Raw genomic sequence first — 13,662 nt, forward strand, 5'->3', positions numbered from 1 at the left:
GAAAATCACCATAGTTACGTTTCCTGATTTAGAAACAAGTCAGATCTACACCCACTCCACATTTTCTAAATACATTACCATGTTCCATCAACCAAATTATTCAGATCCAAGCAAGCACTTTAGTTCTTCCTCAAGTGTGTATTCTACAATTAGTTCAAATGAACCCTCCCCACAATCTCAGCGTGGTGCTACGTCATCATCAGTCTCACCAATTTCACCATCATTCAATACCAACCATCATCACACAAATGAACTGAATTACAACAGATCGAATGACAATGACTTTGAAGAAGAAATAGAGGAAGAGGCTGTACAATACAATACTCGTTTACCAACAGAACCATCAAATCAAACTATACAGACCTATAGAACTGCTCGCAGTGGCGCATATTCTTTCGAGGATTCAAGCGAAGACGAGGAATACGAAGAAGAAAGCAATTACACACCAAACCATAATGATTCTGGTTTGAGAAATACTCCTAGCTTTTCATCAATGAGTGAATCAATCTTACATGATTCTTCCCGAAACACCACTATCGAAGCTGACAATGACCAAACACCGCTTATTGATACTCGTGATAGGTATGGTGATGAAACTCCGAAAGTAAATGCCAATGGATTTCTAGAAGAAAGAACTGTTCAAGATGGTGTATATTCAGATCAACAACGACAACGAGAAGTCGAGGGACTAGAACAACTCGAAGAAGAAGAAGAAGAAGAAGAACCTTCTGGATTGTTGCCAAAACGAAAGTTGAGCAAAAAGTTCAAGCGATTATCTGTGGCTTTACAAAACACTCGTACATCGGGAGATTCACACCAGTTTAGAAATACATTTCAAACCAATGTTGAACAGGCTAATCGAAATGCCAAACAAGAATCAATAGGTCTTGAAAGAAAAAGCACTTACTATGCTAAACTCGAAGACAAAGAGGCACATGTGAAAGATAAGCATGCGAAAGGATATATTTCCAAAGATCAACATATTGAAACAAGCTCAATCAGCACCAGGGCATCCAGTATCCACAGTAGCGATATAAGCATTTCTGGTGCTAGTGCCAATGCCAGTGCTGATGTCAGTATGAGTGATCATGATGATTCTTCTTTTGAGAAAAGACGTTCCACTGCATCTTCCAATGATTTTGTTTTTACCAACGACTTTCCATCATCCTACAATCTTGGGGGATCTAAAATCAAAGATGATATACCTGCACGTAAAGACTTGCTCATGAGTGAATCGTCTAAAACGGACTTGAATGATTCAGATAGATTGAAAGCTTACAACAACTCGACAACCATGTTGGAAGAAGGGGGATTGAATATAGTATACAAAGAAGCACAAGACAAAAGAGATACTAAGGGCAAAGACAAAAAAAAGTCAACACCCCCACCTAGTGAAGAAGAAGATGATTTGTCTGAATTTTTTATCCGTGCATTACATTCCTTTGATGCAACCACTTTACAATCTGAATCAGATGCGTCTATTTGTTTATCATTTGAAAAGAATGATGTCGCTTTTCTTCATAATATTGATGAATCTGGTTGGGGTGAAGTTACATTGATTGACACTTTGCAAACAGGTTGGATTCCTATGAATTATTTTGCACTTGTAATTACCAATGATGAATCAGAAGATGAGGATGATAATGCTTCGGTTGAACGCGAGGGTAGAATTCCCAACAGTCAGTATTTAAAACCATTATTTCACTCATGTGGTCAGTTCCTTTCAAATCCATTGAGTCATAAGACTCGTCACGATCATTATACCTTTTCTATCAGAGTGATCAATTCAATTAGAGATGGCGTAAGACTATTATTACAGCAAACTGATTGTTTATCGAGATCAAACGAAATTGTCACAAAGAGACCAGTGGTTCGAAGATGTAGAAAGTCTTTATTGGCAGATTGGTACAATCTTATGGCAAAAGCAAATGATTTCAAAGGTACTTCAAATTATAGTAAAATTGAAATTTTAACATTAATGGTATACCAAGTTACTCGTAAGGCATTATCATTTTTAGAAGTTTGGTCTACTGAAAGCAAACAAATTGTCACCCGTGACAATGATAAAAAATTGTATGATGATTTGAATAATTGCCCATTGTTAAGCAAACCTCCTTTGGCCAAGCAGAGAATTACTGAAATCAATGGTATATTGAACTCATACTTAGGTTTGATTATTGGTAGATTAGATTTGATCGAACATAACCAAGTTGGATGTGATATGTTAGAAAATTTAGCCCACCAAATCATCTTACTTTTAAGAGAGTTGCTCTTTATTTCAAGAACTGGATCAGATTACTCTTCGGAAAAACCAAAGGATTTAGATAGATCCTTAGATGGTTTGTTGTCATTAGTTAGTGATTTAGTTGCCAGTGTCAAGAATTTGGTAGTAAAGACTGTGAATGAAACTGATGAAGATAGAGTACATAATTTTGGATCTCCCCAATTAAATGGTGCTAGAGATTATTATTATACCCCTGAAGGAGGAGAATTGATCCAAATTGCCAGTAGAATGATCAGGGCTATCAGTGTTACCATTTCGTCAATTAGAAGATTATTGGAAAATACAGGTGATTTCAAATTACCAAGTGAGAGATCATACCCAGATTATAACAAAATGCGCATTGAGCCACATGAATTTATCAAGAAATGTTCCAAGGGAATCCCAACTGGTGATCAACTACTTCCACCAGCGACAACCGGAGACGGAGTTGGAGCCTATAAAGCTAATAGATACTCCATGGTTAGAGCCGGTAAGACTGGAAGCTTGAGTTTCACGGAAGGTGGCGCTAAATTCCTACTGTCTTTGAATAACGATCTTGAAAATTCATCTCCATTCACTATGTCTGCTCCAGAGTTTCAACCATTTACAACAGATGAACCCACTGATAAAGCCAAGCCAAGTACAGATATTAATAATGAGTTGTTGGTTGATAGTCATGGTCATTTACTTGGAGGCTCTTTCAGAGGCCTTGTTTATACCTTAACTAACGAAGATTCTCCGCCAGAATATTTCTACGTCTCCGCATTCTTCATCTGTTTTAGAAGTTTTGGAAATGGAATTGACTTGATTGAAGAATTGATAACTAGATTTGAAGTTGGAGTACAAAGTAATGATATAAACGCTGATTTGAAGTTGAAGAAAAGAAGAAAGTTGATTGCACAAATGTTTCAATTGTGGATGGAGTCGTACTGGAACTACGAATTTGACTATAACTTGTTAACTACCTTAATTAATTTTTTCAATGAAGGGATGTCTCATTATTTGCCACTAGATGCCATCAAATTGATTGAAGTTGGTGCCAGACTCTCATCTAGACCATTAGTTGAGAATAGACTCAAAAGATATAAGCCAACTAAACAATTAGTTGATAGAAGTATTACCTTGGTTAAGGCTACCAGAAATGAGGATAGTTTAGCCAGGGACATGGCCAGATTTTCCGTGGTTGATGGGTATGAACTTTCCAAAATCAATTCCAATTCCACTACTTCTTCTTCTTCTTCAGTTAAATCTGCTTCATTGCCAATGCCATTAGGCGCTGGTGCATCTACAAGCACGATTTTGACTCGTTCACAGATTCATACAATTGAGAAGATTAACCTCACATATCGAGCTATTTTGGGTAATAGTTGGTGTTCACAAAAATACATCTCAAGCACGAAATACATCCCATTGGATTTGTCAGTGTTGATGCCAAATTTTTTCATCATTTGTGACCAAAGTTGGGTGTTGTCCAATTACAGACCTAATTTGTTAGACTTTAGTGGGTTAGAGATAGCCAGACAGTTGACTTTGTTGGAGTCACATATTTTCTGTTCCATCAGACCAGATGAATTGTTGAACCAAAACTATACCACCAAGAGAGCACATTTGAAATTAGCTCCAAATGTTAGATTGTCTTTGTTGTTTACCAATTGTTTATCAGGATATGTGTTAGAATCCATTTTACAACCAAATATCACACATAAAGTTAGACTTAGTACAGTTAAAACCTGGTTGAAAGTAGGTATTTCTTGTTTGTACTTGAGAAATTTCAATTCCCTTGCTGCAATTATAACTGCTTTGGAATCACACTTGGTTACCAGATTAACTCCTATATGGAATGATTTACAAGGGAAATATGTTGAGTTGTATGATTATTTGTCAAGTATTATCCATCCAGAAAAAAATTATCATGTTTATCGTAGCAAATTGAGGAACTTTTTGATGTCAAAGGAATTTAATGTCCCAATCGTTCCATATTTCTCATTATTCTTACAAGACTTGACATTTGTCACTGATGGAAATCCAAATTTCAGAAAGGCTAATACCTTCTTAAATCAAAAATTGATCAACATTGATAAATACTTGAAAATCACAAGAGTTATTGCGGATATTGAATGCTTACAAATACCTTATGATTCATCTGCAAATTCCCAAGCTACCAGTCATGTCGCTGATGGGTTTGGAAGCGATCAAGATATTGATCATAACATTACACCAGTTCCTGCATTGCAGGAATTGATCTTATTGGAATTGTGGAAGATTTGCCAATTGAACAAGACTGAAGAAGATAGAGCATGGAAATTAAGTTGTTCTATTCAACCTAGATAAATAGATAGTACATTTGTGAAGTTGTATATATATATATAGTAAATTTGATGTAATATTAGTGTCTTTCTTTTTTTTTCTTAAAAAAATACCAACGTGATCAATGGCACCTGACAAAGCAAAGAATCTTTTTCCCGCTTTTTTTTTTCTTTGGCTCCACGGTCTATACCGAGGATCAACGATTAAAGCGAGAACGAAAAAAAAAAAATTAGTATGTGCCTTTTTATAAGTTTTTTTTTCTTATATTTAAACCAATCTCCACTCTTTAAATTATAATTAGTTAAATGTCAATATGGTTACCACTAGTACAACAACTTCTGATATCAACGACACCATTAAACCAATAAGATCGACTGTTGAGTCTAGACAACAAGAAATCATTAATAATTTAATAAAACTTGCTCAAAAAGAACAAGCTAACGGCAATACTTCTATTACTACTGATAAATTAGCAAAACTATCAGATTTGTTGGCTCAGAAACAACAATCTAAACAAAAAGAGGATAGAACACCGCAACCTAGTAGGAAACAATACCATCCAAAACCAAAATACGTTTCTTTAATTAACAAATTTGATATCAACAAATCCAAACCAAAAGAACTCGTTGAACAGAAACCGATCAAGAAGCAAAAACATTATTACAGACCTAATCAGTTTAGTTTTAAAAAATTAGAGTCCATACTCGTGAATATTTTAGAAAATATCGCTAATTTGTTAGATAATTTGCATTTATTGTCCAATCTTCCAATGTTTCCTAAATTTTTAAATAATTTCTTGAAGCAAACCAATAAAATATGGGTATTGATATTGGTGTTTTTAATTAGAAAGACCATCTCACAACTACTCAACGTTATTAGAAAAATCAGAAAGGTCAATGTTGAAGTTGATTTATTGAATAGTTCTTCCACGATTACTAAGAATAGTTCAATTAATGACGATTTGAATAAAAAGTATAATAAAGTGTTGAAAGATTTACGATTTGATAAAATGATGTTAATTATAGAATTAATAGGTAATTTCTTGGATTTAACGTTTAATTTCATTGAAATGAATGGAATTGATTTACCAAATTGGGCAATGAGTATTTTGAATTTCTCAAGTATGGCCATGACTATCTATAGAATGAATAAAGATGACGAGTATATTGACGATGATATTACTGAAGATTTAATATAAAACCTTACTGGCATTAGTGTTTATTAAACCATGTTCTTGCTTCTTCTCCAATTACTTACTGTAGTCACGTGCTAATTTTTTCAAAAGCGCCGCAACTTTTGCTTATTTGAGAATGAATTGTATAGAACGAAAAAAAAGCGATCATTTTGAATTGAACAACACAACATAGAAGCAACAGTAAGAATGTCAAGCATCGTGGAACAGTTGCAAGAACAAGAAGAATATTTGAGGGATATTAATAATGGTATCAAACTAACCATAACCAAGATTAATAAAGATTCCCTTCTAAATGATGTACAATTCACTAAGAAATTTCAAGAAGTATCCTCGCCAGAATCGTCATCAACCGTTGATCCAATATCAAAATTGTCTATTTCACAGTTGAATCATAAATATGAATCAATAAGTAAAGATATTAAGCAATTGGAATCGTTGGTAAAAATCAATGGACAGTTGAAAGAAATTGAATCTTACTTGGAGAAGCCCAAAACATTGCAAAGTTTACTAGATTTACAACAATTGAGTACATTATTGAGAAACATAGATGTTGATTCAAATTCTTCATTAATAATCCATAAACAAATAAGTAAGCGAATTGAGATGTTGAAATCAAACTTTTTAACCCAGTTGAATGATTATTTGAGTGTTCTTTTAATTCCAGACTACTGCACCATTTTGAATGTCTCCATCCTACATGAGTTTAATTCTTTTGTTTTAAAGAATGACTACTCCTTGGATTGCTACTCATTATACAAAACTAAATGGGATAATCTAATTGATTTGATTTTAGACAAATCTCAAAAGGTGGATTTGGTTTATGATGAGTATGAAGATTCAATGGTTATGTCAGTTACAGAATCAACCTCAAAATATTTCATAAAATCAATCACTAACTTGATTAAGTTTATTAATGAACTAGAATATCCAATAATCAAGAATTTCATCAATTCAAAAATATCCAAAAACTTGGTTAATAAAATATCAAGCAACATCAATGATATAATCAAAGATCAAACTCAAATGAATGATTTGAATGAATTACTTGAATTTTGCCATGCTAACAACTGGAATGTATTATCAAGAATAGAAGGTAATGGATCAATCAAAGAAAAATTGAACAAATTATATCTTGATTGGATCGTTGATAATTATATTGAAGAGATTAGACAAGTTTTCAAATCTGATGCTATTGCTCAGAGAGAGACTATAGATTTTGACAGTTCAGGTAAAGTTGAAGAGCCATCACCAGCTAAACAGGAAGAAGAAACAGATGCATGGGATGATAACTGGGATGATGATTGGGACGTCGAAGAAGAAGAAGAAGAAGAAGCAGGACAGAATGATGTGAAAAAAGATTCAACCAAGAAATCAGCCGAAGAAGACCAAATTACAATATCTTCTATTCCTAACAAGTTACTTTCTTGTATTAATGACTTCCAGAAGCATTCACAAGACTTATCGTATCTTGTTTCTACAATTCAAGCATTGGCAATAGTTGAGTATCCTTCACTTGCAAACTCATTTTTGATGTTCAATGATTTCAGCTACCTATCTTCAAAGGTCCCATCAGAATACTCCAGAGAATTCCAGCAGTTTATCAATTGCAATTGGAATCAAGTTTTAATTAAGTTTTATCTGGAATTAAAGATTATCTTGATGTCATTAAATTTGGAAAATGATAGTGAAGTACAAAGAGATCCTGATGAATTGGATGATTATAACTTAAACCAATTGAGTTTAATTTACAAATGGTTCAATATCTTGTTTGAAGAAAAACAATTGAAGTCAACCAACATAACTAAATTCACGAGCTTAGTTATTGAATTGATCCAATTCGTCAACACTTGGTTGATTCAAATGGTATTAAATCTTGAAGATATCAGTGAACAGCAAACTTACAAAATCAACCAAATTATTGAAAATATCAACAATGTTACTATTCCATATCTTCAGTTGTTAGGTATTCAAAAGGATACATCTATCGAATCTTATAACAAACTTAAAAATGTCCAGTTTTTATTGAATAATCATTTGAAGGATATAATTGAAAGGTTTTATGAAGGTGAATTCTATGATCTTGAAACCCAAGAATTGGTTCAACTAATCAAAGCAGTTTTCCTTCAAAGTGAAATGAGAGATAATTACATTAATGAAATAATTGAATTTAGAAACATGAATTGAATATATGCATGTATTAAATGTCTGTTTATATACTATTAGTTTAATCTAGGCTGTAACTTCTTTACCACTATTTATTTTCTTACCAGTCTTTGCAATGGTGTTGTAGACAGTTTCATATGGTTGGGAGGTGACAACGTCAACGGTTTGCTTTTCTAATGAGACTTCGTAGGAATCAACATTTTCCAATTTCTTCAAAACTCTTTCAACAGCGCCTGAACATCCAGAACAGGACATGGTAACATCAAAATGATATTTTTTTGGGGCTGACATTGTGAATTGGTAGTTGTATACTGGATAAACCTTGATAGTATTTGTAACTTACTGTGGCGTATATTATTAGTAATCTTTTTTTTTCGTTCCCTTTTTTTATATTTTTTTTTTCCATGTCGTCAACTTTTGTCCGAGTTTAAATAGTGCAACGGAATTGTATCGCATGTAGCAAAAAGATCTCAAACTAATCAACTTTTGAAATTGTGGAGGTTAACTTTTTTCATTTTTTTTTTTTAAAAAAAAAACTTTATTAAAGCAATATTCACTCATATTGGTTACTAAATAAAAGAAATTGACTTAAAAGATAGTTAGGATATATGAAGAATATCAGGCCGAAAGGCATCTTTAAAAACTCATAGAGTAATATTATCCGAGAACCGGAGATAAATAAAATTTATCTATTTCATCAAAAAAAGAAACAACCATATAAGAGGTAAATTCAGATATCTTATTAAACAATGTTTCAATATTCCAGAAAACTGTTGTACAATTTCTACACTTAATAATTATCAAATATAGCTGTATCTGATATTTTGACAAGTATATCACCATACCTTTAGAATACGACATAACTTTATTACCATCAAAGCTAATCATTTTGATTACTTGGGAGAATTTGGACCTTACCAGTATAATATGTCACTTATTAGCAATATCATTGTCAATGTCCTTGGTTTAAGCGGCACCATCATCCTTGATATGAGAAAATTATAGTATTTCCGAATGAATGGGAAGATCGCAATAAGTCGAAACAAACTTTAGAGTTTCTTAAAATTCCCATATATGATAATAACCATTTATAGCTTTCATAGAAGCAAAAATGGGAACAATATTCACATGATTTATTATGGATATGTCAGGAAATCAATCAAAAATAAGGTGTAATCAAGGAGATAAAGAAAATTATTTCCGCTCTCTTACAGCGGTGTTGCTAAGACTGTGTTGCAAACAAGAACAAAAAAAAGAAAGGGATCAAGGACTTAGAAATAACGATATATAAGACTGATAATTGTTGCAGCATGCCATTTTTTGGAGGTCAATTTTTGAAGTAGCGTGATTTTCAACTTCAATATTATCAACGAAGTATATCACTGACTTCTAAAGTAGTAACATTAGCTAAAGAGTAAGGCGATAGACAATAACAAATCATCACTTAGTGCTACATTCAAAGTAAAAGTCCAAATCTAAAAGATACTGGAAAGTAATAAGGATAGTAGTATCCGCTATTTATTCACCAGAATAATTTCACAGAAACGCCTCCGTTTTGTTTATAATCATCCAAGTAGATAATAATGGTTTGGGTTATTGGTTTAATGAAGCAAGTCTTTATAAGCATTGTATTTGGGTTAACAGTTGAAGGACTTGCTATTTCCAAGCTCAACGATCGTGGTGCTGCCCCTGGACTCATGGGAAATTTCTTCGACAAGAGAAGCACTCCTGGTGTCCTTAGTTTAGAGCTTTATGTTAACAGGAATCATGATGATAGTAATTTCACTATTGGTCCCCACTTTGTTGTTAATGAATATTCTAAGAGAGATGATTATATTAGTGTTGAATTATACAATGAGCAAGTTACTTACTCTGCAAATATCACCGTTGGATCAAATAGTCAGAAGCAGAATGTTATTGTTGATACCGGATCCTCTGATTTATGGGTTGTTGATTCCAGTGCAAATTGTCAAGAGAAATCCGGATACTCCTCTGATTATTGCTTCAGTGGGGGCACATACGATCCATCAAGTTCTTCCACAATCCAAGAGTTGGGTAAATCTTTCAACATTAGATATGGAGATGGTTCTTCTTCTAGTGGTACCTGGGTCAAAGACACAGTTGGAATCAATGGTGCAATTATTTTAAACCAACAGTTTGGTGATGTGAACTCAACTTCTGTGTCACAAGGTATATTGGGTATTGGCTTGGATACCAATGAGTCAACTGATACCATCTATGAAAATTTTCCAATCAATTTAAAAGAACAAGGATTTATTAATACTAATGCCTATTCTTTATATTTGAATGCTCCTTCAGCTACCAGTGGTACTATTATTTTTGGAGGCATTGATCATGCCAAGTATACCGGATCATTAACTACATTGCCTCTCACATCAAATCGAGAATTTACAATCCAAACCAATTCAGCCACAGTCGGTACTAGCACTATTGATATCAATACTGGTCTATTGTTGGACTCTGGGACCACATTAACCTATCTTCCACAAAGTGTCGTAGATAGCATTGCTAATGCTATTGGAGGAGATATTACTTACAATAGACCGATTGGTGCTTATATTTGGTCATGCAATAGAAATGGTAAAGTAACTTATAATTTTCCACAGGGATTAAATATAGATATTCCTTATTCTGATTTAGCTGTTCCGTTATATTATTCTAATGGTGCCGTTGCTGGTTTCTGTGCTTTGGGTATCTTGTATGGTGAGAACTTCAATATTTTGGGTGACAATTTCTTAAGACATGCCTACGTGGTTTATAACTTAGATGCACTCACTATTAGTTTGGCTCCTGTAGTATACACATCTGATTCTAATGTCACTATTGTTTAGATAATATAAGTGTTGTAATTATTACACATAGTATAGTTCAACTGGTAGCGTAGAAATACCAATTTCCAAAGTTCGTGCAAACACGAAAAAAAAAGTTTATAAGAAAAAAAAATCTAGAATTTGAAAAGTCATACACAACACTTGAAGCTGAGAATATACTTGATAACAACGATTGGTACTAGCCCTCATGAGTTTGTCATCTACACAACTAGAACTTTTGAAAAAAGAAATCAAAGAAAGAGATCAACAAATTGATTTACTCAATGCATTTATAAATAAGGATCCCGAATTACTGTCTTCGTGTTTGATTGTTCATGGATATAAAGCAGTTGGAAAAACATTAACTGTTAGAAAATTCTTAGACGCTTTAGGAGTAACATATACACATATCAACTGTGATCAATGTGTTTCGAAGAAAATGTTATTACGTCGATGTTTTGATAACTTCCGTGTCGATAGTGGCTACTTTAATAGAAAAGAGATTGGCACGAGACTGGACTTTCAAACTTATGGAAGCACAGGTGATAGTTTTGCATCGTTTATTTCAAACTTGGAGAAATTTGTTGACAAATATAAATATACTCAACATCATATTTTGGTACTAGATAGAATTGATGAATGTTTTGAGTATGTGGGAGATATTTTGGCTGCTTTTACCAGACTAAGAGAGTCATCATCTAAATTGCAAAATTTGACTGTGATTGCTATTATTTCAGGTGAAGATCCCAAAGAGATTGTCACGTTATCTAATCCACATATTTATTTCAGAACTTATAATGAAGAAGAAATTGTCAGAATTTTACAAGAGAAACGTTCTTGTCAATTCTATGTGGAAGTAGAAGATGACCCTAAAGATTTTTATAACCAGTACGTGAAAGCGGTGGTAGATCTGTTTTATCAGTATACTGGATCAGACATCTCGTTATTAATCAATGTTATTCAGCGATTATGGGAGCCGTTTATTGAACCTATTAAAGAAGGCAGATATAAAGTGACAGAATTTGTCAAAGTATTTAAGGAAAACATTGATTTGTTTACCAATGAAGATGTTGTAAGTAATTCAGGAGTAATTGAGTTTAAGACCTTGCAAATGGAACAAGAAAGGTGTGATGCTAATGGCGGTCATGTTCATGATTTACCATTACATTCCAAATTTTTATTGCTTGCGTCTTATTTGGCATCGTATTGTCCACCAAGAGATGATATCCAGAAGTATTCCAAGATTAAAGTGGCCAAGTACAAGAAAAGACAAACGAAATCATCAAAGGTTAACAAACAGGGAGGTGGTCATTTGAGAAAGGGTGACATTGATACAAGAATGTTGACTGCAAATTTCACGGATCTTGAAAGAATTTTAGCAATTTTGTCAGTTATTTACAGAAACTATGCGCCTTCTTTGAACAAATCAGATAAAGATGATTTACTTTACATGGACGAAGAGATCATTGATAACGAAGAAAAGAGAGCTGTTGAAAAGTCAAAGTTTACATTGACCAGAAATATCGATTTAACTAGTCAAATTGCTACATTGTTTTCTTTAGGTTTATTAAGCAAAACAACGGCTTCTGATATTTTAGCTGCAAAAGTCAGATGGAGATGTAATATTGATTGGCATACCGCAGAAAGCCTTGCTAAATCATTGAATTTCCCAATTGAGGAATTCCTAATAGAAGAATAGATTCTATGTAAACTCAATATACGATACATTTTTGAATTCTGTTCCACTACCAACTTTTCGAACTTCTACCTTATTTTTAAAGTATGATTGCTTCCAATGATTCATTTCATAACTAGAATATGGACCATTGATTTCGTCATCACCGATCCATCTAAATTCCCAAATTTTCTCACCATAATCAATCTCATCATCCACATCCTCTTCTTCTCGAGCTCTTTTGGTCCCACGTTTGAGTTTGTACGCTTCCCCTGTCTCCACCTGGTATTTTCTCATAAGTTCTTCTCGAGTGAGTTCATAAACATCATCCAAGAACTTATCATTTATTAAAGTTGAACAAAGGTCAGTGACTTTTTGGATTAATTCTTTATTCAGTTCATCTATTTGATTTCTGGGTTTCTTCTTATTAGATTTCTTCTTCGTTGAATTTAATCGGGCTAATGCTTCCATAGGAGTTTCGTCCGGTTCTAATATATCAATTAGTCCGGATAGTAGCACATCAATTGGGTCCATATTTATATTTCGTTCTAGTAGTTTGTTAGTTTGTAGCTTTTTTCTTTCTTCTTGTGCTTTCCGAGCCTTCTTGATGTCTTTTCGTTTATAATCATTTAACCAAACATCATCGTTTGCGGGTGCAGATTCCTCACCATTGGTATCATTGCGGATATAATTTCCATCAAGATCAAATTTACCCTCATTTGCTTCTTCTTCTAAATTAAATGCTTCCATTTTGGGTGCTCTCCTTTTCCTTGTTGTATAAATATCAGCATCATCTGTGTTATTGTAATATTCATGATCCACCTCTTCATCATCATTGTCTTCATCAGTATCACTGACATCACTTTCGATAACAAGTTTTTCTTGCCCCTCTAATTGAGATACATCTAGGAATTGAGGAGTTTTCTTACTTTCATTTGTTTCCCTACATTCACCAACCATATCTTTATCCTCATTATCACTTGCAAACATATCATCCTCGTCATCATTTTGAGATGTAACTTTCCCTTTCACAACATCCTCATTATCACTTTCTTCTGGGTCACTAGAATCAGAATCATAATTTAACTTTACTTGATTTCTTAGTTTCTGTTTTTGCTTTCGTGTTTTACCCAAAACTTCGTCATCATTGATTACTATTAAATCTTCTTCATCACTATCATTCATTTTGTTGTTGTTGTTGTTATTGTTGTTGATGATCGGTGATGAA

General features: G+C 33.4%; 7 protein-coding genes across 7 annotated transcripts; 5 read left to right on the forward strand and 2 right to left on the reverse strand. All coding sequences in view use genetic code 12, as the record gives it.

Moving 5' to 3' along the window:
• Positions 1 to 79: 79 nt before the first annotated feature.
• BUD5 (Ras family guanine nucleotide exchange factor) lies at positions 80 to 4,594 on the forward strand (the record flags this gene model as incomplete). Its single annotated transcript, XM_002545869.1, has 1 exon — positions 80 to 4,594. The coding sequence occupies one exon, from the start codon at positions 80 to 82 to the stop codon at positions 4,592 to 4,594; it is 4,515 nt and encodes a 1,504-aa protein (XP_002545915.1).
• Positions 4,595 to 4,883: 289 nt separating this feature from the next.
• On the forward strand, positions 4,884 to 5,768 carry CTRG_00697 (uncharacterized protein; the record flags this gene model as incomplete). Its single annotated transcript, XM_002545870.1, has 1 exon — positions 4,884 to 5,768. One exon carries the CDS (start codon positions 4,884 to 4,886, stop codon positions 5,766 to 5,768), a length of 885 nt encoding a protein of 294 aa, XP_002545916.1.
• A 183-nt stretch (positions 5,769 to 5,951) lies between these two features.
• DSL1 (Dsl1p) lies at positions 5,952 to 7,949 on the forward strand (the record flags this gene model as incomplete). The annotated part of the gene is made up of 1 exon (XM_002545871.1): positions 5,952 to 7,949. One exon carries the CDS (start codon positions 5,952 to 5,954, stop codon positions 7,947 to 7,949), a length of 1,998 nt encoding a protein of 665 aa, XP_002545917.1.
• Positions 7,950 to 7,994: 45 nt separating this feature from the next.
• ATX1 (copper metallochaperone) lies at positions 7,995 to 8,219 on the reverse strand (the record flags this gene model as incomplete). The annotated part of the gene is made up of 1 exon (XM_002545872.1): positions 7,995 to 8,219. The coding sequence occupies one exon, from the start codon at positions 8,217 to 8,219 to the stop codon at positions 7,995 to 7,997; it is 225 nt and encodes a 74-aa protein (XP_002545918.1).
• A 1,292-nt stretch (positions 8,220 to 9,511) lies between these two features.
• CTRG_00700 (pepsin-like aspartic protease) lies at positions 9,512 to 10,780 on the forward strand (the record flags this gene model as incomplete). The annotated part of the gene is made up of 1 exon (XM_002545873.1): positions 9,512 to 10,780. The coding sequence occupies one exon, from the start codon at positions 9,512 to 9,514 to the stop codon at positions 10,778 to 10,780; it is 1,269 nt and encodes a 422-aa protein (XP_002545919.1).
• Positions 10,781 to 10,967: 187 nt separating this feature from the next.
• Positions 10,968 to 12,458, forward strand: CTRG_00701 (origin recognition complex subunit 5; the record flags this gene model as incomplete). The annotated part of the gene is made up of 1 exon (XM_002545874.1): positions 10,968 to 12,458. The coding sequence occupies one exon, from the start codon at positions 10,968 to 10,970 to the stop codon at positions 12,456 to 12,458; it is 1,491 nt and encodes a 496-aa protein (XP_002545920.1).
• A 3-nt stretch (positions 12,459 to 12,461) lies between these two features.
• CTRG_00702 (U5 snRNP complex subunit) lies at positions 12,462 to 13,619 on the reverse strand (the record flags this gene model as incomplete). Its single annotated transcript, XM_002545875.1, has 1 exon — positions 12,462 to 13,619. One exon carries the CDS (start codon positions 13,617 to 13,619, stop codon positions 12,462 to 12,464), a length of 1,158 nt encoding a protein of 385 aa, XP_002545921.1.
• Between the last annotated feature and the right edge of the window lie 43 nt (positions 13,620 to 13,662).

Source organism: Candida tropicalis, assembly GCF_000006335.3.
Source record: "Candida tropicalis MYA-3404 genomic scaffold supercont3.1, whole genome shotgun sequence".
Lineage (NCBI taxonomy): Eukaryota > Fungi > Ascomycota > Pichiomycetes > Serinales > Debaryomycetaceae > Candida > Candida tropicalis.